The 21311-nt window shown below is 36.2% G+C and overlaps 5 protein-coding genes across 9 annotated transcripts; 4 read left to right on the top strand and 1 right to left on the bottom strand.

The window, feature by feature from the left end:
- The first annotated feature begins 1155 nt into the window (after nucleotides 1–1155).
- On the top strand, nucleotides 1156–2976 carry LOC116936150. Of its 3 annotated transcripts, none has more exons than XM_045167990.1 (3): nucleotides 1156–1262; nucleotides 1936–2142; nucleotides 2216–2976. In XM_045167990.1, the coding sequence occupies exons 2-3, from the start codon at nucleotides 1948–1950 to the stop codon at nucleotides 2828–2830; spliced, it is 810 nt and encodes a 269-aa protein (XP_045023925.1). In that variant the 5' UTR covers nucleotides 1156–1262; nucleotides 1936–1947; the 3' UTR covers nucleotides 2831–2976. The 3 variants fall into 3 exon arrangements, with proteins under 3 accessions (XP_045023925.1, XP_045023924.1, XP_045023923.1); XM_045167989.1 differs by lacking the exon at nucleotides 1156–1262 and adding an exon at nucleotides 1359–1501; XM_045167988.1 differs by lacking the exon at nucleotides 1156–1262 and adding an exon at nucleotides 1522–1706.
- Nucleotides 2977–3064: 88 nt separating this feature from the next.
- Nucleotides 3065–3650, bottom strand: LOC116932933. Its single transcript, XM_032940850.2, has 2 exons — nucleotides 3298–3650; nucleotides 3065–3229 (listed from the first exon to the last, which is right to left on the bottom strand). Exons 1-2 carry the CDS (start codon nucleotides 3560–3562, stop codon nucleotides 3135–3137), a joined length of 360 nt encoding a protein of 119 aa, XP_032796741.2. The 5' UTR covers nucleotides 3563–3650; the 3' UTR covers nucleotides 3065–3134.
- A 5722-nt stretch (nucleotides 3651–9372) lies between these two features.
- LOC116932495 lies at nucleotides 9373–11299 on the top strand. The gene is made up of 2 exons (XM_045167991.1): nucleotides 9373–10578; nucleotides 10841–11299. The coding sequence occupies exons 1-2, from the start codon at nucleotides 9373–9375 to the stop codon at nucleotides 11297–11299; spliced, it is 1665 nt and encodes a 554-aa protein (XP_045023926.1).
- A 2783-nt stretch (nucleotides 11300–14082) lies between these two features.
- LOC116932957 lies at nucleotides 14083–16432 on the top strand. Its single transcript, XM_045167983.1, has 8 exons — nucleotides 14083–14165; nucleotides 14232–14417; nucleotides 14586–14658; nucleotides 14726–14811; nucleotides 15058–15402; nucleotides 15762–15833; nucleotides 15916–16026; nucleotides 16155–16432. The coding sequence occupies exons 1-8, from the start codon at nucleotides 14083–14085 to the stop codon at nucleotides 16360–16362; spliced, it is 1164 nt and encodes a 387-aa protein (XP_045023918.1). The 3' UTR covers nucleotides 16363–16432.
- Nucleotides 16433–18762: 2330 nt separating this feature from the next.
- On the top strand, nucleotides 18763–21063 carry LOC116933214. 3 transcript variants are annotated; one of them, XM_045167987.1, is made up of 7 exons: nucleotides 18763–19138; nucleotides 19752–19862; nucleotides 19934–20041; nucleotides 20098–20325; nucleotides 20398–20621; nucleotides 20679–20853; nucleotides 20918–21063. In XM_045167987.1, the coding sequence occupies exons 4-7, from the start codon at nucleotides 20187–20189 to the stop codon at nucleotides 21031–21033; spliced, it is 654 nt and encodes a 217-aa protein (XP_045023922.1). In that variant the 5' UTR covers nucleotides 18763–19138; nucleotides 19752–19862; nucleotides 19934–20041; nucleotides 20098–20186; the 3' UTR covers nucleotides 21034–21063. The 3 variants fall into 3 exon arrangements, with proteins under 3 accessions (XP_045023922.1, XP_045023921.1, XP_045023919.1); XM_045167986.1 differs by having other exon boundaries at nucleotides 19727–19862; XM_045167984.1 differs by lacking the exon at nucleotides 18763–19138 and having other exon boundaries at nucleotides 19427–19862.
- Nucleotides 21064–21311: the final 248 nt, after the last annotated feature.

The following is a 21311-nucleotide window of genomic DNA, read 5'->3' as shown; positions in this document are numbered from 1 at the left end:
TAAGAAGCGACGTAATGGACGTATTATTTTGACGATTATCGTATTTTTCGAAAATGGCCCCAAAATTGTTAGCAATGAAATCTAACGCGGTGTTAGAAACTAAATGCTGAGATCTTAGATTTAACAAAAACGACGCTAAATTTCTTTCAAGTTCTCCGTATGCCCAATCGTTTTCGAGATAAGGTTCATTTAACATTTCAATACAATAATCATTGATTGCGGCGCCATCTACTGGACGAGAATCTACGGCGGGATTTGGAAAAGCGAAATTTTCAGCAAAGACAGTATTAACACTTCGTCGACGACTTCCACTACACCGCATTAAATGATTTCTTAAATTAGAAAATGAATTAAAAATCTCTTCGCATCCATTCTGAGCGCATACAAGTGGAGTTCCACTAGCGCTGCTACAAGTATGTAGAGCGTGTATCGTTCGAAGATGCGAAGTTAAGTTTTTGAATTCCCCCTCGATAAAAGTGCGAGGGAATTTCTTAGCAATACATATAAAACAATAAAAACCCTCGATATTGGACACAGAGGAAGAAGGTGCCATTTCAGAAAAACAATCTTAATTATTAATTGCCAAAGTGAAAAAAAAAATTATACCGTACCTTTCAGTTTTGCAGCAATGCTTGGATCAAAGCTGATGGAGAGCAGAAACGATTCCAAATCTGTCGCTGTTAGTTCGGAAACATCAATGTTGCATGGCGTACAACTGGCACAGTTAGACGCCATATTCTCCAAAAAGAGAGAAAAGAACCTGCAAGGGAACGAACATAAAGATAATTAATAAAAGCAACAGCTAAAACAGAAACACAAGGTTAATTTTTAATACGCACTGTCTGACGCTAAGAACACTACCGAATAAAACCACAAACCCAACTATAGGAAAGGACAAAGTATTTTGAAGGTTAATTTGCAGTGAGGAGGCTAAGTTGCTTAAAAAAAAATAGAACTAAGATCTAATAAATTTAACACAGAGCTTGAAGATAAGAGAAATATTTAAAAAATCAACACTCGAGAAAATCCAAACTGAGGGAGGATGAGCAACACTAGATGCGCTTTAAAACGTTGAAGACTAAATGAAACCGCATGGAAGAGACCGTTAATCAGACTTACCACTCTCAGAGCAATATATATTACAAAAGTTAAACTCCAGAAAAATCAAAATTATGAGACGATGAGTGGGGAATTCGAAGTGATGAGCGACACAAGACACACTTAAAAACTTGGAGAACACTGAAGACCGCATTGAGAAACCGGTAATTAGAAAGACCACCCACGTATTTGAGTTCTTCCGTCCCTAAACACACCTCGTAAATCTTTATAACAATATTTTACGCAAGTTTAGTCAAAACAAAATATTATAACATTTAGGAATCGCAGTTAAGACGAAAATTGCATGAAAGATTTTTTGTCGTAGTATTTTAACTGATTTAATCTTAAAATTTGTTGAACAGACTGTTAGTTGTAGGGGAGACCGGGGCTAGTTGGCTTAGGGGTAAGTCGCTCTTTTGCGTATTATTTAACGCCACTTAAAAAGTAGAGTTTTTCAGGATAGCCGAAGTGTTAATTAATATCATTAGATGGTCTGTACAAAATTTTAATTTTGTCTGCACTTAAATGCTGACGTTGTACTGCGAAAACCGTTTTACGCTTCGCCGCGAACTTTTTATTTCCGTGCATTATTCTTTTTCAGAAATAAGGTATGCAGTGGATGTTAATTAAATTTTTTCTTTAGATACCTTAGTCTTTTAGCTAAGGGTCAGTCAATTCTAAAATTCAATATAATTTATTTTTAAGTAAATTATTTTAAAGAAAACAATGACCCCTACCCATGGGGTAGGTTGACTGTTTTTTTGGGGGGGCAAGTTGGCCTTTTGTTTTAGCTTCTGACCTTGTTTATTTGTGTGTCAAAATCTTCTGTTTTTTTAGTATTACACGAGGATGAGGAACTATGTACGAAAAACTGACAGGGAAAAAACAGAAAGAGCAATTGATGTTGTTCTTACAGAAGGAAGAGGAATAACTGAGGTGGAAGAAATGTTTCAGATTCCCAGAAGAAGTCTTGCTAGATACGTAGACAAGAATAAGAATGAGCTATCCTGTAAACAAAAATATGGTTATTCAAAGATTCGTCAGGTAAGAAATACATTGAGTTTAGGCTATAGGCATAGTAAGTTAGGCTAATGAGTGTAAACATTTTGTCGAGCAGGTTTTCACACATGAGGAGGAGGCTATACTAGTGAAATATTTGCATCGTGCAGCAGATATTTATTTTGGATTGTCACCACTGGACGTTAGGAAGCTAGCATTTCAATTGGCCACCAAAATGAACATCAAAATTCCCTTGTCGTGGACTGCAAAATGCTTAGCTGGCCCTGACTGGTTTAGCTCATTTCTTAAGAGACATAATACTTTGTCAATTAGGAAACCCGAGGCTACCTCCTTGGCAAGAACATCATCTTTCAACAAACAGAACTGCGACGCCTTTTTTGACAATTACGAGAAGCCACATGGAAGATTGTGTTATCTGAACAGCCGCCCAACTCTAAAGCTGATGAGTTCAAGAAAAGCAAGCCAGCAAAGCGGGAAAAAAAAGAAGTCAAGAAAAAAGAATCATTTTGCCCAGAATGCGGAGGGCGTTATTCGACCACTAAAGAAGATTGGATTCGTTGTAGAATTAAAAAATGTTGCTTATGGGCGTGCGAGTCGTGTGTGGATGACAGAGGAGAAGATGAAAATTCATAAGTGTATTCAAAGTGCTCTGCAAAGATGTAAGGCCAACTTGCCCCGACTTCACGGGCAACTTGCCCCACTTACGGGGTAAGTTGCCAGCTGAAAAAATCCGAAAAAAACTGTTTTTTGGGCAGAAAGTTTTTCTAAATTAGCATTTTTTTTGACGCTACAATTTAGATAAGATAACAAAGCATCAGCTAAGCCATAAATGTTATCATTACAGGAAAAATTACAAGTGGTAAGACAGGGTGTGTAAAAACCAGGCCAACTAGCCCCGGTCTCCCCTACATGGTTTTCCTGAAGCTAAAAGAGAAAGCTAATATGCCACATTTAAAAATGTATTTTAACAAGACAATATTACAAGCATCTTTGTGGGAAGATCATGTAATATTTCTCTAGCCATCAACTGGTGAGTTCTTCATGTCCATGTGTAATGTTGAGATACGTTCCAATTCTTTTTTACCTAGTGCTCGAAGTATCTCCTTGTCATCTTTATAGATAAAATTTTTATGGTTAATACAACAATAGTTACATATTCTTCAGATTTCTAACACTTACCTCCTGTAGCCAAAACTCGACCAAAAAAATAATCTTCAAATTCATCAATTTTGTATCCTTTCCACCACAAATAGGTGACTCTGATCTCTCTGTATAAATTTGGTTTTGAAAGCATTTCTGGTTCAAAAAATTTTTTTAAGTCGACGCAACAGCATTGGTATTCGTAAGGATCAGCTTTCCAAATCACCAAAGCCCACATGTCACAATCAATGTCGTCCAACATCTCTCCAACACGATCTTCGTCAGGGATGTTTAACTTGAACATCTCTCTGGTGCTGTTTGGGATGTTATGCCTACCAATTCTTTCTTTTTGGTAGAAACTTAATGCTCTACCATAAAGCAGAGGAATGGTAGATGATTTACTAATCCCCTACTCATTGAAAAAAGAATACATTTTCTACCTTTTCTCTACCTTTTCGGTTCTACCATTTATGGTAGCCAAAAAGTGGAAAAAAAGTAGAAATCAAAAACTGAGAGTGCAGATATCGAAGCCTTCTATCACCGCGTCCACGTCGCTAAGACAGATCAATCGTTGCAGCGTTTCGTCTTTCCGGAGTTCGGCAGCAATGGGCCTCTCCGGACCTACCAATTTACAACATTTTTTTTCGTGCCGTATTTTTGTCTTCTGTCGCAGTGCAAACGTTGCAATACGAATCCAAAAAAATGTAACCTTTCTACAGGTAGCCGTTAAAATGGTAGACAACTTTTACTTTGATAACCTGATTGACTCGTTTGAAACGGAGAATCAAGGGACTGATTTTGCCAAGGGGGTTACCAAAACTCCCTAAACTGGCGGCTTTTACCTTACGGCATTTGCGTCATCAGACTGTTAAAAAATTTCTTTGGTTTTCGAATGTTATAACGTTGTATTCCTGTAGGCAGGGTTTTTTAACGTTATAACCTTTGGTTTTGCTTTTACTTTTGCAGGTTATGGTTTCGAAAGGATACGAATCCTTCAATTTCTGAAGGTTTTAACTTCACTATTAAACCTCGACTTCCAATAAAAGATGTGGAGTTAAGGGGTATAGCTGGTGGTGCTAACCACTAGACCGATGTTACTTGCTATTTTCACCTTATAATAAGTAGAATATCATATTAGTCGGTACAAATTCCAATTAACTATATTTTGTTAATGGTTTTATTTCTAACTAGTGTTACCAAAAAAATTCCTATATGAATAGTAAAAGTAATTTTTGAATTTTTAATTCCCAAATTTACACTTTAATTGATTATTTTAAGACATTTTTACATGCCTATCATAAAATGTACGGATTACCATTAATCGTTTATTTTATATTTTTAACAGGTATTACCACACAAGACCCTATTTTAGTAAATAAAAGTAATTTTCGAACTATTATTATCTAAATTCACACTTTAATGGATGCTGTTCTCTTCAAAAACTTCGAAAAATGTTGGAGTCCGAAAGCGAAATCATCCTAAGAAAATAGAAGGCTAAAAATCCTTGAAAATCAAAGGTTTTAACTTACGTTTTTTTTTGACAAGAAATATAATAACCTTAAAAACCAAAGGATTTCACCTGAAAAATTCAGGTATGCGTAAAAAAGGGTCAAAACGTTTGAAAATAAAACGAATAATACTTATGGTATTGGAAAACCAAACCTTTTGCTTTAAAATAAAAGGTTTGGAACCTTCGGTTTTCAAAACCGTTTTTAACAGTGCACCACATCGGGTTGTCGAAACTATTCCTCCCCACACGGCAAAAAGATATCTTTTTTTTGTGAAACAGATATAAAGTTGTAAAAAAAAAGTTTGTTCTTTATATGACTTGCTTATATCTTAAAGTCAGTCTATTGTGTTAAAAAATGTCCGGGCAAATCATATAAAAAAGATTTTAAAAAGTACGTTTTTCCCATGGATTTTTTTGTCTAATGTTCATCTTTAAGAATAAACATCATAGCTTTCTTGTACAAATCTTATCAAAACGTTATCTTAAAGTTTCCTTATTTATAAACATGTTACTAAGAATACGTAGTACTGTAGATAACCTAACGTTACCTACAAGATATACATGTACTATATATATATACATATATATGTGTGTTTTATATAGTATATATTTATGTATTTTATATAGTATACATATATATATATATCTTGAGTTATATAGATATTATATATATACATATATTGAAAAAAAGTTATACATGAATACGATGTTGCATATTTTGTATTAACATACAACAATATCAAAGATAGGCAGTTTTTCCCGGCGGTTACAGCAATAATAAAGACAAACTACATATCTTTGTTTTCCACCAACTTCTTCTGCTTAGCAGCCAAGCGAGTACCTGCCTTTGTGACAAATTCTGCGCTGAGTTTGTTGAGGTCACTCAAAGAAACGTTGGCGTAAATTCCACCTTCTTCTTTAATTGCATCTGTAACATTTTTAGAAATATTACATCACATTTGTAACGCCAAACAATACATAAAATATCGATTGGATATACGGATTCATAAATTGATATTTACTATAAATACCCGAAGGGAGCCGGTAGGTTTGCAAGCCTTTAATGTCCTTTGGTTTTTTGCTATTGGCTTTATGCTGTCCTTTCCACGTTAACTGATTCAATAGTTTGTCGGACATAAAGTAACGCCATGCCGTTCTTAAAACTGTCCCCAGATCATTTCCCCCCAATGATCAGATTATGCGGATCTAAAAACATATTTGAAAATTAAGTAAAACAATTGTAAATAAAAGATAAAAGTATATTAAGTAAACAACTACACAAATTTCGTCCCACCTGATCTTTACAGACGTCACCATCCACAAGCGAGTCAAACTTTTTGAAATCGTCTATATTGTTGAGTGGAAAGGAGTATTTTTTACTGAAGACAGGGTGTGACTTGTCTGATATAGAAGTATCAGCTGTAGAAGCAGCTTGAAAGTTCTTCCTTAACTGATTCCGGATATCTCGGTTATCCGACTTTATGTCTTGGATATCTCGGCCCATACCTCTTGTTAAAGAAAATAGTTCTACGATACAAATTATAGCGGGAAATATTACTGAAAAAGATTCTAAAATTTTCGACAGTTGGAAAAATTGTTAGAACACTTACTGGAAAAATTTTTCAGTACTTGCTGTTGGAAAGCAGCGTTGTCCATAATTTTCCTGGCTTTCGAACTTTGTCCATTGCAGGAGTCGTCTTCCATGTCACAAATGCCATTGTTTTCGTTATCTCTCTCTTTTCTCTTTCCGCAACTTGTATCCAGCGGAATCAGCTCTTCTATTTGGCGCTCATCCAGCACTACACTGGCCCCTAATGATTTATCGGATTGTGGTGAATTTCTCCTACGTAAATCTTTCACTTCCACAGGATCTACGCGATTCGTCGTTTGGGAGGCAGGTTCTGCTAAATGATACATAACATTTGTCGCTACTTTTAATCATATGCATAATAACTACAAAGTTTGAAGATATATATGTCACATATATATAATATTATATATATAAAAAATATTATTACACCGAAGAAATGTTGAAATAAGTTACGTACTAAACAATACTTGTTCCACACGGTTTTCAATCAAAGGCGATGGCGATGACCACATAGAGGCTAAATCTTCAGCACCACCATCTATGTGAGCAAAAATAACGAGGCGTTCCTCATCGCTTTCGTCATACACATCTTCCGGGATTGTTTTCTTAACAGTAGTTCGTTTTAGTCTAGTATTTGTCTTCTCCTTTTCACGAAAAGTTCTGGCGGAATCTGAAACCTCCGTATCAGCACTGCCATTAGTTATTGCCTCTGATCGGTTTATCGCTTCCCGGTAAGTACCTAAATTACGAAATACTATAGTAAAAAAAAATTGTATAAGTGACATTGATGTAATGTAAAACTTACCGTGCGATGAAATCACTTTAGCGTTGTAGCGTGGCCACCTCGTGCTGAAAACTTCCTCCCTTTCAGCGCGGTTTTGTGCATCTTTTATGGGCCAGGCACATTTATTGTCGCTAAACTGATACCAATGCACAGGCACAACAACAATTTCGTTAGATTCAATAATTTTTACAACAAAAAACATCATTTTTCACTCGAAATATTTTGTTAACCTATCCTTTTGCATGAGGTAAAAGAACGCCACTGACGCAAGAAAAATTACAACTGAGAAATTTGGTTACCACAACTCTTTTTTTGTAACAAAGACAAATACAGAGTTGCGACAATAGTTTATAACGCATTTGCTTTTAAGGGTGTACTTCGTAAGTAGGACAGAAAATTACAAAATTGGCAACACCTTGTATTTATGACAGGTAGGATATTTGCCTGGTGATTGTGATATAATGTCACTTCTTGAAGCTAAGTTTATCCAGCTCTGTTCATAAAGACTGTCTTCCAGAACTTTATTTTCTTGTTTCAACCAGTGTTTCGGATTTTCTAAATTTGCCGGATTTGACTCAAATCCAAACCATTGCGTGTGTTTTGAAATCCGTTCCAAATCCTAAGCTCGAAAAAATCAGCAAAATCCAATCCAAATCAAATCCAAATCCAAATCCAAATCCAAATCATTTTAAATTTGAGAAAATCCGTTCCAAATCCGATCCAAATCCGATCCAAATCCAATCCAATTCACAATCTATTGTTAATTTTATGATTGCAACATGTAACACATAGTTACATACAAATTCTTCTACATATTTCTGTGTCAAGGTAAAAATGTTTAAAATTTCCTTTTAATTTTTTTTACTTTAATCCCTAATTTAACATCAAATAAAAACCCAAGACTTAATTGGATTAGTTTACTTTTTAATAGAAGTTTTGCTAAAAAGTCTGTTCGACTTTTGATTTCTTACAAAATCCATATTTAAAAAAAAACTATAATAACAGGTTCCTTTAGATTTCTTAAGTTGGATTAAATCTTTTTATTTCTGAGTGTTCTGACTGACAATGGTGAAAACAGCAAAAAAACAAAGAGTTAGCCACAATTCATCATTTTTGTTTGACAGGAGTCACAGGACTCATAAGTTTCATATTTCGCTTTATGAAAAGCATTTTCGCGAAGAGAGGAGGCTTAATGCGATTTCTTTTAGTCGTTGCAATGTCCGTGGCGGTGCTAAAGACCCGTTCGATCTCTCCTCCCGAAGCGGGCACCCCGAAGAGCTCCCTTACTATCAAAGCCAACAACGGGAATCGATGGGAGTTTACTTTCCAATAACCCAAGGGACTAAAGCGCAAGTCAGAAGGACAATCATTGTCAGGAGAATCTGGACCACTTGACTGGTACACTGGTTCTGAGAGGTAGAGTTCAAATTCATCAAGGACCTTTGATGCGCTAGCAGATTGAGCCCTTTTCTGGATGACCGTTGAAAATAGAGCCCGAGTCAAGGTTTGGCGCTTAGACGGAGGTGAATTCATTGCCCTACCTGCCGTGCCCTCTTAAATTTCTTGGGAGTCTCCTAAATTATAAAAACCAAATGTTTAATATTGTGAATTCGTTTTTCGGTTAAAAATGGTCCGTACGCAAATGTTTGTATCGGTATTCCAGTTCGGATCTAATGGACTGCAAGACATCGTTCTCAACAAGACCAGATGACTGAATCCTTCTTCTTTATAAAGGATTTGGATTTGGATTTGAAAAAATCCGGGTTTTTGTTGTGGGGATCAAATCCGATCAAAATCCAAGCCATTGAAAATTAAGGCAAATCCAAATCCCTTAAAAATCCGGGAGGATTTGGATTTGATCGGATTTGGATTTGATTTGAAAAAAAAAATCCGAAACACTGGTTTCAACTGTGTTGTTCGTGATGTCTAGGCAAGAAAGAAGACGTGTGCGTGCTTATGTTCAATATGTGTATCGCCTATACGATTCGACCGATGAATCTTCAGATGACGATGAGGCTGGGGACAGTTCCATGGGACAATCACCAGAAATCGTTGACGTAAATATAGCTATTACATTATTTGTTACACGAGGGGTTGTGGAACCCTTTGACATTACATTTTATGATTCTTCTTGTGTGTAACGTATTATTTTTAGAGTTATACATATTTACCTATTATAACTATTCTATATATATAACTTACGTAGTGATCTGCTTTTATTTGATATAAATGGACGAAATTAATTTGCCTGCTGTTAATGTTGAATCTGATACTTCCATGTCAAGTGATGAGGATCCTGAATATTTGTCAACATGTTCTTCCTTGGAAGACAGTACTGAAATTGAAAGTGCTGACGAAGGATGTTATGGGGATGGCGCTGGCGCTGGTGATGCCGTGTGTGCCGAGAAAAATTCGCTTGCAGCCGATTTAAGAGGCTGGAAAAACAAATTTCACGTTCCACTTAACCAAGTTGGAGAGCTGTTAGATATTCTTCGTAAATATCACCCAGAACTGCTGAAATCCGCGAAAACGTTATTGGGTACTCCGCGCCAAAAAGCTCTAGTTAGAAACGTTAACCCTGGCATTTACTATCATTTTGGAATCGAGAAAAGGTTGTTGTCCATTTTGACTTCCGTCGGATTCTTGATTCTTGATGACCCTGTTGGAATTTTCATTGGCATCGACGGCGTTCCTTTAACAAAAAGTTCAGGGAGCCAGTTCTGGGTAATTGTTGGCTATTTACCTTTTATTGAAGACTCTGTGGCTTTCCCTGTTGGTGTTTATCATGGCAAAACCAAACCAAAATTATCAAACAATTTTTTACAAGAACTAGTGGAAGAAGCGCATCATCTGTACACAACAGGATTTAGTTATCGTGGCAACTGCTACAAATTGAAAATTGAAGCCTTCATTTGTGATGCTCCCGCACGAGCAATGATAGCTTGCGTAAAAAGCCACGCATCAGACCGTTATGGTTGCGCTAGATGTACAGGATTTGGTGTTATTCTAGGGGAATTAAGAACCAACGATTCTTTCAGGGGAAAAAACTGTGTCGATCACCATCACTGTCGATCGATATTACAAAATTTGGACTACGTAGACATGATCCATGATCTGCCTTTAGATCCGATGCATCTTTTCGATCTCGGTGTACAAAAAAAAATGTTAACGATCTTGTGTGGAATTGATTCACGTAAAAAAATTCGAGGTGTGACATTGACACTTGTGGTCGTTGAACAAATTGATGCATTTCTTGCCATTATCCGGCAATTTATATCTCGATTAGAATTTGCCCGTCCACCTCGTAGTGTTAAAGAACTTCCAAGATGGAAAGCGTCAGAATACAGAGTCATTCTCCACTACGTAGGGGTCGTTGTATTTCGTAACTATTTGCCCTATACTTTATTTAACCATTTTCTCTTACTGCACTATGCTGTAAAAATTTTTTCTTGTGACGGATTTTGCAAAAAAAAAACGCATGCGCCGATTCTCTTCTCTCTCTTTTCATAAAGCAGTCCGTCGTCCTTTACGACCAATCTTTCGTATCGTATAATGTTCATTCTTTGTTTCATATTGCCTCTGATGTCTTAAAATTCGGCGTTCTTGAAAATTTTAGCGCATATCGATTTGAAAATTTTTATGGCAACATGAAAAAATATTTAATTAAAAGTGAAAAGCCTCTCCAAAATTTGTAAAGCGACAAGTAGAAGAAGAAAATTGTAAGCTGTCTTCTCGTCCTTCTGTGCCCGCTATGTTACCAAAATTGAAATGTGTGGAACCCCACAATGATGGCCCTCTTGTTCAAAATTTAGTTGGATGTCAGTTTTATACTGCTCAGATTAAAGGAATTGGAATTACTAAATCTCGAAGCCTGGCTGATAGTTGCGTTTTTTTATCGGATTTGAGCGTGATTGAAGTTAAGAATTTCGTGATTGTTGGTGATGCTACCGTTGTAATTGGTCACCTCTATAAAACTCAGCAGAGCTATTCTGTGTACCCGTTTCAATCGTCCAACATCAGCGAATATTTAGTATCAGAGTTATCCACTGAACTACGTGCATCTGATGTTTATGACATCCTTTATAAAGCTGTGCGATTACCCACTTTTCTTTTTTTGGACGGCTCGTTTGTGGTTTTCCCGTTAAGAAAAAAATAAAATTGGAAAAAGAAAAATTAAACCGCAAAAATGGTAGAATTCAGTTTAAATAAATAAAATAGATAACAACAGCAAAAAAATTATATAAATAAGTAAGCCTTAAAGGAAGTAAGTATTTTAATAACATAATTGCGTTTCATTTATAATAAATACATAATAATATACATATATATACATATATATATATATATCATATATATATTATATATCATGTAATATAATATAATATATAATAATATGATAATAATATTGTTACGACCAAGACACTTTTACTTCGTTTCAGATATTAAGACACGAACGCTCAAGACAACAAGACACCGTCAATCGAACAATCAATACCTAGGTCCACTCTAATGATTCACGGACAGCTGGGCCAAAGAATCGGAATATGGACAAAAACCTCTAGAAACACTCACACGCAATACCATAGCTAAAAAACGCTCGCTTAATCTCCGTAGCTCTCCCTGCTCCATCCCACGACCTAATGCTCTCTTTTCTTTCTTCTTCTCTCCTCCCCACGCCAGTTCGTCGTTGGTTTCCTGGAAGCCACGGTCGTCTCGCTCTCGTCGTCTTCTTCTCTTTCTCCAAGGATTTTCGGGACCGGATCATAACAATATGATAATTTTGAGGTCATCCTTTTTACATCTTATTTTTAGCTGGATAGTGTTGACCAAATGTTCTTCCAGTAAAGACAACCTATTTAAAGCAGTTGATATTATATAAAAAAGATGTCACCTCAAAACAACTTTTTTACAGATTTTTCTTAGCTTAAAATGTTGGCAAAAGGTACTCTTATTAATGTTATTTTTAAGACAACTTTTTTAAAGCTGAAGTTGTCATGCTAAAAAGTTCTCATATCGTTGATGTCTTATTGACATCTTATTTATGGCATAGTTATCATTGCCATTTTTTTAGCCATGTCGTTTACATCCTAAAGATATAATTTTATATCTTTAGTACGACTTTACATCGTTATCACAAAAAAAAGATATCTTTGTGCCGTGTGGGTCTCCACAACACAGGTCGGCGCAAGTATTGGATATATATATCTAAACGCTCTTCCCGTAGAGTACCAGCTAGAAATGAAATGGAACAGATAACTGACATATAAGGCATTCGAGTTCGATCAATGCCGAAAGTTGAAACCAGAAAGTGAGCTGTTATCGGCCATATCACTCGTTTTTGACCTGCTAGGAATACGTCTTCTAGTCATCACAGCCGAAAAACTATCATTCCGACAAACGTAAACCTTGGATGGCTTCCGTCCCGTTTTTAAGATAAATCATTTCCTGATGAAAAACTGGCCAAATGGAAGAGTTAGGCAAATGGGTTGCCCTTTGTAAACCGCTGTTTCCGCCCTATTGATTTTTTTTCTTATGAACTCTATGTTTCGTCTCGTCATATTTGCCGATGCGTCATCGGTAGCATTTGGAACAGTGGCATATTTGCGGATGTAGTGCGATTGTCCAACTAGTCTCAATTTCGTGATGGTCAACTCAAGGGTCGGATTGAATCTATTAAACCGAAGACCATCCCGTGACTCGAGTTGGAAGCGAAAGTCCTAGAAGTCCGCTTGTCACTACTGGTAGAACAGGAGCTTCGATTTCCCATCTCTTTTGTGGAATATTGTCACACTGGACTTTAACTAACTATTGTATTTCTTCCGACACAGAATAGACAATTCAATGTGACACAATAATAAAAAGAGGAAAGACGAAAACGAAACTCAACTTTCTAGGCGTTTAGCGGAAATACTTCATTTTTAAATTTACGTCCCTTCCCTGAGGTTATATAAACTCACTGTGTTTCTAAGGTTATTTAAGAATTTCCTACTTATTTAGGGGTAATGTATAATTCTTCACGGAAATTCTTTGCATTCGTAATTACAGCGTCAACTTTAGCGTCTCTAGGAAGACACTACCACATCTGCTGTTGTCCCCCCTCGACAGGTTCCCCACCTTCGAAGCCGGCGACCCGAATGTACTAACAAACAGTATTAAATGAAGAACAATTTTGATAAAAAATCAGAATAACAAAAGAACTTGAAGGATTTCTTAGGGCTATTAAAGGATTGCTAAAGAGAGGTAACAAAAAAAAAACAAGGTAACCACAAGGTCATAACCAGACATTGATAAGACATTATCGGAAAGAAAAATAAATAACACTATGAAATAAGAATTCGACTGTTCCATACTGCTTGTGTAGTGGTCTTTCAGCTTTGCGACAAAATTTTTACCTAAGCAGATGTGATGGATCCTCTTCGTTGTTTTTAGGGCGCTCTTATGGGATTCGTTGACACAATTGTGTCAACGTTAACGTTTGATAATAGCTGGAGTCGTAACAGCTGTCTCTATTCTAGTGATCGTGCGTTTTTTTTCTCTGAAATCACTTAATCTGAGATGGACAACCGCCTCGCAGTGTTTTAGACATGGAACAAATTCTTGACCAGAGTTGCCGTGATCGAACTAAATTTTTGATCGAGATCAAACTCAAACTCAAAAATTGATCGATCGCTCAACTCATTTAGGAATGAGTTTGATCGCGATCAAACTCAAAATTTTTGATCGAACTCAAACTCAATTTTGCAATCAATATTTCTTACTGCACGCCATCTAGTAATAGTAAATAGAATTAAGTGCCAAGAATGTTACTATTGAAGTCATGCACTAGTGAAACTGTCAACGTTTTTTGAAAAGTACTGTCAGACTAGTTTCATAAATTTCATTATTGTATTTATATTTTCCAATTAGGGTATTGTAAAGTGAAGCTGTGTAACAATAACTATGTCAGGCCTGTCCGATAATGAAGATTTTGGTGATGAGAATGCATCTCCAAATACAAATCATTTATCGCAACCCAATGCTAGGTAACAATATCTTATCTTACTATCAAATGTATTGTGTGTGATTAACTTTTTTTTGTATTTATGTAGCAGCACTGTAATTCTTTTAAAGAAACTGGTTCTACCTGCAGAATTCTTCACATGTGTAGGGGAAGTGCCTGGCAAAAATGCCAGTCTATATCGGTGTCTATATCCTGACTGCGTCCCAAAAAAGAAAAGGGATGGTTCTGAAAAACCACTTGTGGTGCCTCATTCTTCTCGATACAATGCCAAAAGGCATTTCTTGGTGGGTGATATTTTCTTACATATATTTTTTATATATATTCTTGCATGTCAGACTCACACGATAACTTTTCATAATACCCTACCAGAATCATGATCCCAATCAGGATCTTGGACATCTTAAACTTTGGGAAGATGCTGTAAAACATCTGGATAATAAAGTCTCAACAACACACCTATTTCAGTAAACAGACGTGCCATAATTACACAAGAAGATCTTGATAGTTGGGTGTTGGTAATTAATTCATTTCATTTAGACTATTTTATGTATTTCTTTCATAAATGTTGATATTTCTTTTTAGAATTTCCTCGTTGTTGACGCCTTACCAATTTCTACCGTCGAGAAACCTGGTTTCAAACAACTAGTTAATTGTCTGGCCCCGAATCTAGTTTTACACGGACGAACGTTTTTTACAAACAGACTGGAGACTATATACAATGAAAGAAGGTTACAGCTGATTGATGCTCTTAGCAAATCTACAGATGCAGCAACGACTATAGACGCATGGACTAGTAGAAGGAAATCGTATCTCGGTGAGACCATTCATTGGTTTGACGGCGAATCCTTAAAACGAAGAAGTGCCTGTCTTGGCATACGACGGATCAAAGGGCGCCATACGTATGACGTGCTGACAAAAATGATTGAATATCTCCACAAGGAATATCAAGTAGTTGACAAGCTGCGAGGAGCAACAACCGACAACGGTTCCAATTTTTTAAAGTTGTTTCGGAAGAGTGGGAATGCATCTAATGTGCCCAATTATGATGATGATGACTTTGAACAATCTGACGAAGAAGACGCGTTATACTTCGAAATTGGTGAAATTATTGACGGTAGAATCACACAAGACTATTTCGCTAACAATGTGAATCCCACTCTACCTATGCACCGAAAATGCGCCTGTCATCTGTTGAGTTTGATAGCGAAGGCTGACATATCAAAGATTCAAGATCACACATTTCAAGAATTGAAAAATTCGACGATTGTAAAAATTCAACTGTTGCTGAATAAACAAACATTAAGTTCAGAAAATTCAGACCTCATAATGGAACTAATTGGACAACTGTTCATTTAAAAAAAACGAAACAAGATGGAATTCAGAGTATTACGCTATACGTTGCATTGTCCGATTATTGAGAACGAAGAGTCGTGGCATGAGGAAACTTTTTGAAGAGCTTCGTTTAACTCCTTTCACGCCTAACGAGGAGCAATGCCTGAAGAAATACACAAGGATAATGCGATATATCACTGATGCGTTAGACGTGTTGCAAGGCGAGAAGAATATCGGCTTGGGGTTTCTACTTCCAACAATTTCTGTTTAAAAAAAAACTGGCTTTGCTACAAGACAATGCGTCGATTATTAAATGTCAATCACTAATCACTGGACTGCTTGACGCTATCTATGAGAAGTAATATTTTTTTGTTTGGTTTCTCAAGTCCGAGTTAAAAATAGTTGAATAGATTAATAAAATATTTTTACAATAATTCTAGATTTGAACACATGTTCTCAGATAATGAGTTACGTTTGGCTACGATTACCAACCCATTTTTTAAGCTATCATGGTTGGATAATGAAGACGATGTTCGTCGCGCAAAAACATTGCTCAGAGGAGAATTTTTCCGGTTTCAGGGACTAAAAAACGAGTCCGAATCGTAAATTATAACTTACAGTTAAAGAGTAATAATTCTGACGCAAATTTTATTTCATTACGTTTTTTCGTTCTCTATAGTTCGGATGATTCAAATGACGGGACCTCCTCCTCAGTATCAGATCCCAGTACGGAGAAGAAACAGAGACGCGCGAAGGATTTTTTTGCCTCAATTACTAAAAGAAATGAAAAGTCAAAGGTAATTGATGAAGTAGAGACATTCCTTAAGATGTGTGGAAATCTAGATGACCTACCAAATTATCCAACCATCATGAAGATGTATAAGTAAGTGCCGTGCCGACCTTCTATGTGTATTGTCATTATACGTAATTCATCACTTATGTAATTTTTTTAGACGATATAACGTGACTTTGTCCTCTTCCGCCGCAGTCGATAGACTTTTTAGTCAAGCTAGACTAATTTTTACCGCAAAGAGATATCAACTTACCGACAAACATTTTGAAATGTTACTTTTTTTTAAAGTTAACAACCTAATGCTAAATAATTGGTAAAATCAATAAATGGTTGAAAGAGTTAATCAATTATTTGTGTGTCGAATTAATTATTTTGGCTTGTTCGATATAAGTAAAAATAAGGAAATTAATAAAAGAAAACGGTTTAAGTCTTAAATGAAAGCTCATAGAACAAATATCTGTATAAATTTTACATTGTGTTTATTTTATTGACCGATAGATGGCGCAGGAAATTAATCGCGACGATAAGTTTGATCGAAGTCAAACTCAAAAAAATTGATCCCACGGCAAGTCTGGTCTTGACATCGTTTGACACCGGGAATCCGGGACCAGGCAATTTTCACTTGCTGCAGGAGTTTTCCTATAGATTAACTTTCCTTTTTGATTATATATAACAGCAGTCTAACAATGAGTGATGTAGTTCTTTTCTAAGTCAAGTTGAAATAAACTTTTTTTGTCTGGAACAGCCTTTTATTTATTTTTTTTTTTTTTTGATAAAAATACGTTATTAAAAATCTTGCATATCCAGTTCTTCTCTCCCGTGGTCTTCAGGTGGAGAGCTGTCATGCTGCTAATAGGCGGCTAATGGTATGTTAACGACAGAAGTCGTTAGGTATTAATGATTTTAATTTACGTTTTGTCTTTATGTGTCTGTGTCTGTGTGTGTGTGTGTGCGCGATCGTGCCAGTCTGAACTTGTCTGACCTTGGCTGAACTAATATCTCTTAATTTTTCTAATATGCTAGGTAATAGGTTAGGTAGTGTATTCACATTGAATACAAGTATATTCCATGCAGTATACATATAGAAGTAAAAACTCATGGTATAACAGTGTATTCACATTGAATACAAGTATATTCCATGCAGTTTACATATAGAAGTAAAAACTCATGGTATAACAGTATATTCACATTGAATAAAAGTATATTTGATGCTGTTTACATATAGAAGTAAAAACTCATGGTATAACAGTGTATTCACATTGAATACAAGTATATTCCATGCAGTTTACATAAAGAAGTAAAAACTCATGGTATAACAGTTTATTCACATTGAATACAAGTATATTTGATGCAGTATACATATAGAAGTAAAAACTCATGGTATAACAGTGTATTCACATTGAATACAAGAATATTTGATGCAGTATACATATGGAAGTAAAAACTCATGGTATAACAGTGTATTCACATTGAATACAAGTATATTTGATGCAGTATACATATAGAAGTAAAAACTCATGGTATAACAGTGTATTCACATTGAATACAAGTATATTTGATGCTGTTTACATATAGAAGTAAAAACTCATGGTATAACAGCGTATTCACATTGAATACAAGTATATTATGAAGTATACATATAGAAGTAAAAACTCATGGTATAACAGTGTATTCACATTGAATACAAGTATATTTGATGCAGTATAGATATAGAAGTAAAAACTCATGGTATAACAGTGTATTCACATTGAATTCAAGTATATTCCATGCAGTTTACATATAGAAGTAAAAACTCATGGTATAACAGTGTATTCACATTGAATACAAGTATATTTGATGCTGTTTACATATAGAAGTAAAAACTCATGGGATAACAGTGTATTCACATTGAATACAAGTATATTTGATGCAGTATACATATAGAAGTAAAAACTCATGGTATACCCACACAGCACAGCTTCCTCTTGGGACCCTCCCAATAGGCTCTTGGCCTCCCAAGCTTTTATTAGACCTCCCAATGTTGTCCTGAGGAAGGTTATCGGATTTGCGTATACGGCATCATTCGTAAAATTTACGCTGTTCTATTTATAATGTTTTCAGGATGCCTTTTGTATGGTAAGATTTTATCAGTATTTCTTAATTTTCGCTTGATTTGCGAATTTTTTTTGTTGTTTTGGTTTCGTTTATTTGAATTATTTCTTAATTGTTTCTACAAATAGCATCCACCACATCACTTTGCCATCCGTAATTCAGCTGTATATGCAGCATCGTGTTGTGTTAACTGAAATCGTTTGATGTGCTGGCAACACGTAAAACGATCAATCACTCTTTTTTCAACCTTAGCCGCTATTGTGGCGGTACGGGATAGTCCCAATTCCGACCGCTAGGTGGCGAACGATAGAAGACGCGTTAGGGAAGGAGAGACCGGCAGTTGGGCGCGAGACGTAGAGCAGAGCAGGCAGAAGAGCATCGTCCTCCAACATTTCAGTTTTGTTTCTTTTGTGTTTTTACCTTACCGGATTTGTGCCGTCAAGGTGTGGAATACACTAAATTTGCGAGTGATCCAGCCGAACAGTGACTTTATCTTTAATTTCCCAGCCATCCGGCGACATTTGGTGTCAGAAGTGGGATCGAGTGCTCGCTTCCCGTGGCTGCGACGGCGTGGTGACCCCTTGCTAAAACTGATCATTCGGCTTTATCGGAAACATCCAGCTTGCTGAGGCAGATTTCAACATCCATCGACATTCTCCGGAAGAAAATCTTGTCGCTGAACGTGGCATTTGGGTGTTTGGGAGCGAATTTCATCCCGATTTGCTGGGTTTTGTGGCGGATTCTTCCCATTCTTGGCGCCAAACCAACATGGCGGATCGGTGAATAGACATTTCTCGTTGCATTTTTTTTGTGTATTTTTCAATTGCTGCTGGTAATTCGTCGAAAGGTCGTTTCCAAGTAGATTTCAGCCTTTTTTTTTATTTATTTACTTTTTTTTTATTTTTTTTATTTATTTTTTATTTTTCGGCTTTGTGTTGTGTGGGGTATTTTGGCGCGCTTTTTCTTTGTTTGTGAAACAACAGCGGCTGGTGTTGCAGTGGCTGACGGTTATGCGTCGCTACCGCTGACATCCCTGCTGGTTGTGCAGAAGGGCATTTTTGTAAACCAACAACGGCTAATGTTGCAGTGGCTGACGTTCATGCGTCGCTACCGCTGACATTCCCGTTAGTTGTGCGGAAGGGTATTTTTGTTGTTATACAACAGTGGCTGGTGTTGCACTGGCTGACGTTCTGCGTCGCTACAGCTGACATCCCCGCTGGTTGTGCGGAAGGGTAATTTTGTTATACAACAGTGGCTGGTGTTGCAGTGGCTGACGTTCTGCGTCGCTATTGCTGACATCTCTGACGGTCGGGAATAGAATAATTTGTAGACCAAAAATAAATAAATAGATAAAAATAAATTGGCAGTCATTTTATTTCGTTCTTCGTCGAGTTCGCCTTCTGGATATCGTTTTCTTCAACTGAAAAGTGGATTACATCTTCTCGTGGATTTCGTCAACTATTGCTGCATTCTGGAATTGAATTACCTGATATTCTTGCCTTGGTAATTTATCTAAAAAATCAATTTAAGTAGTGAAAATTCCTCTTGGCATTGCAAAACTATTCTATCATCAGGATTGAAATTTGAATCTCGTGGCCGTAACTGTACAGTCTACTTAATTCTCCATGCTCTACTCACTCTGAACTCTTGTTTTGTCAGTGCATTGATGCTCTAAGTTAGAGGTAAATTAGTTTAAAAGAATTACAGTCAAAATTTGTATTAATTTTTTTGTTATCAGTGTTGCAGGCTTGCAGCATCATAGTTACAAAAACAACTTGGTCGTCAACGTCATACGTCAACATCAATTTATTCAAGGTAAATTTGATAATGAAAAGGGTTAATACTGCTAGCAGCACATCTCAGGCTCACATAAGGAGAATGCGTCGGGAGGCATATCAAAACGTGGAGGTTGCTAATTTGTCTCAGTTTCAAGTTGAACGTGACATCAACAGTATTTGTGAACCAGGTGATTTTTTCAACAATTTCTTTATTAAAACTGAATTTAATGTAATCCATTTTTGGTACTTCATCTTTTAAGTATTTCAAGACTACACTAAAAGAAGTTTGGAATTTTTAAAAATCCAATTTCGAGAAATGACTGCAAAAATCGACGATCTTTTGGACTCGAGACCGAAACCGTGTATTTGTACAATACAAAGAATCGAAGAAAATGAACAGCAATTGCTTTTGCATTTGGATTCGTTCGATGCTATTGAACATCTTGAAAATTCAATGAAGGACCAACAATCTCGACAACCAATGGTAACAGTAAATATTCAGTTTTTATTATTTCCGTTTGCAACCTTTAATTTTTTTCAGATCCTTTTGCTGCTCCGAATCGGTGGAATAAATCTCCAGAAAACGGTTTATGCAATAATGGAAAAGTTATTCTCATACGAAATTGGAACTAAGTTCACTTGGACGGGAAAATCCTCAAAAGGAATCGAGAAAGCTAAATTTTCTGATCTGAAGAATATCTATGCTGCAATCTCTGGTAAAGATCGATAAAGATAAATTTATTCTGGCTTAATAGTAACAAATTTTGCAATGTACTACAGGTGCCGTCCTCGGTAACAAAGACCTTGCTGGTGATGAGAAAACTACAGTTAAAGTGCAGTATCAAGTAACCGAGTGGTTTCGTCACTGTCAGCAGAATTTGAAAAGTCAAATGTAGTTGATGAATAAATAAAACATTTGAAAAATGTGTTTTGTTTATATGTATTCATTTTATCATAACAATTATTGCTGAAAATCGGAGCTGGGTACGGAATACTAGCCGGTATATATATGGTTAATTTGTTTCATTATGGGAGGTTATGGGGAGATCCTCGGGAAGGTGAGAGAGGTACTGAGGAGGTTATCAGGAAGCCACCAGGTAACCAAAAAGATGGTTTTTAGAGGAATTTAGGAAGCTCACAAGTAAGACTGAGGAGGAAATTAAGAGGATCTTGG

This window comes from Daphnia magna, unplaced genomic scaffold (assembly GCF_020631705.1).
Source record: "Daphnia magna isolate NIES unplaced genomic scaffold, ASM2063170v1.1 Dm_contigs423, whole genome shotgun sequence".
Taxonomy (NCBI): domain Eukaryota; kingdom Metazoa; phylum Arthropoda; class Branchiopoda; order Diplostraca; family Daphniidae; genus Daphnia; species Daphnia magna.
This window is presented reverse-complemented; position numbering and strand designations above follow the sequence as displayed.

Coding starts and splice junctions, on each gene's coding strand:
- LOC116936150 (XM_045167990.1), top strand. CDS start 1,948: ATGAGGAACTATGTACGAAAAACTGACAGGGAAAAAACAGAAAGAGCA. Junction 2,143..2,215: donor GTTATTCAAAGATTCGTCAG/GTAAGAAATACA, acceptor TTTGTCGAGCAG/GTTTTCACACATGAGGAGGA.
- LOC116932933 (XM_032940850.2), bottom strand. CDS start 3,562: ATGTTCAAGTTAAACATCCCTGACGAAGATCGTGTTGGAGAGATGTTG. Junction 3,230..3,297: donor TCGAGTTTTGGCTACAGGAG/GTAAGTGTTAGA, acceptor TTATCTATAAAG/ATGACAAGGAGATACTTCGA.
- LOC116932495 (XM_045167991.1), top strand. CDS start 9,373: ATGGACGAAATTAATTTGCCTGCTGTTAATGTTGAATCTGATACTTCC. Junction 10,579..10,840: donor TTCTCTTACTGCACTATGCT/GTAAAAATTTTT, acceptor AAATTTGTAAAG/CGACAAGTAGAAGAAGAAAA.
- LOC116932957 (XM_045167983.1), top strand. CDS start 14,083: ATGTCAGGCCTGTCCGATAATGAAGATTTTGGTGATGAGAATGCATCT. Junction 15,834..15,915: donor CTTGACGCTATCTATGAGAA/GTAATATTTTTT, acceptor CAATAATTCTAG/ATTTGAACACATGTTCTCAG. Junction 16,027..16,154: donor GTTCGTCGCGCAAAAACATT/GCTCAGAGGAGA, acceptor CGTTCTCTATAG/TTCGGATGATTCAAATGACG.
- LOC116933214 (XM_045167987.1), top strand. CDS start 20,187: ATGAAAAGGGTTAATACTGCTAGCAGCACATCTCAGGCTCACATAAGG. Junction 20,326..20,397: donor CAACAGTATTTGTGAACCAG/GTGATTTTTTCA, acceptor TCATCTTTTAAG/TATTTCAAGACTACACTAAA. Junction 20,854..20,917: donor TATCTATGCTGCAATCTCTG/GTAAAGATCGAT, acceptor AATGTACTACAG/GTGCCGTCCTCGGTAACAAA.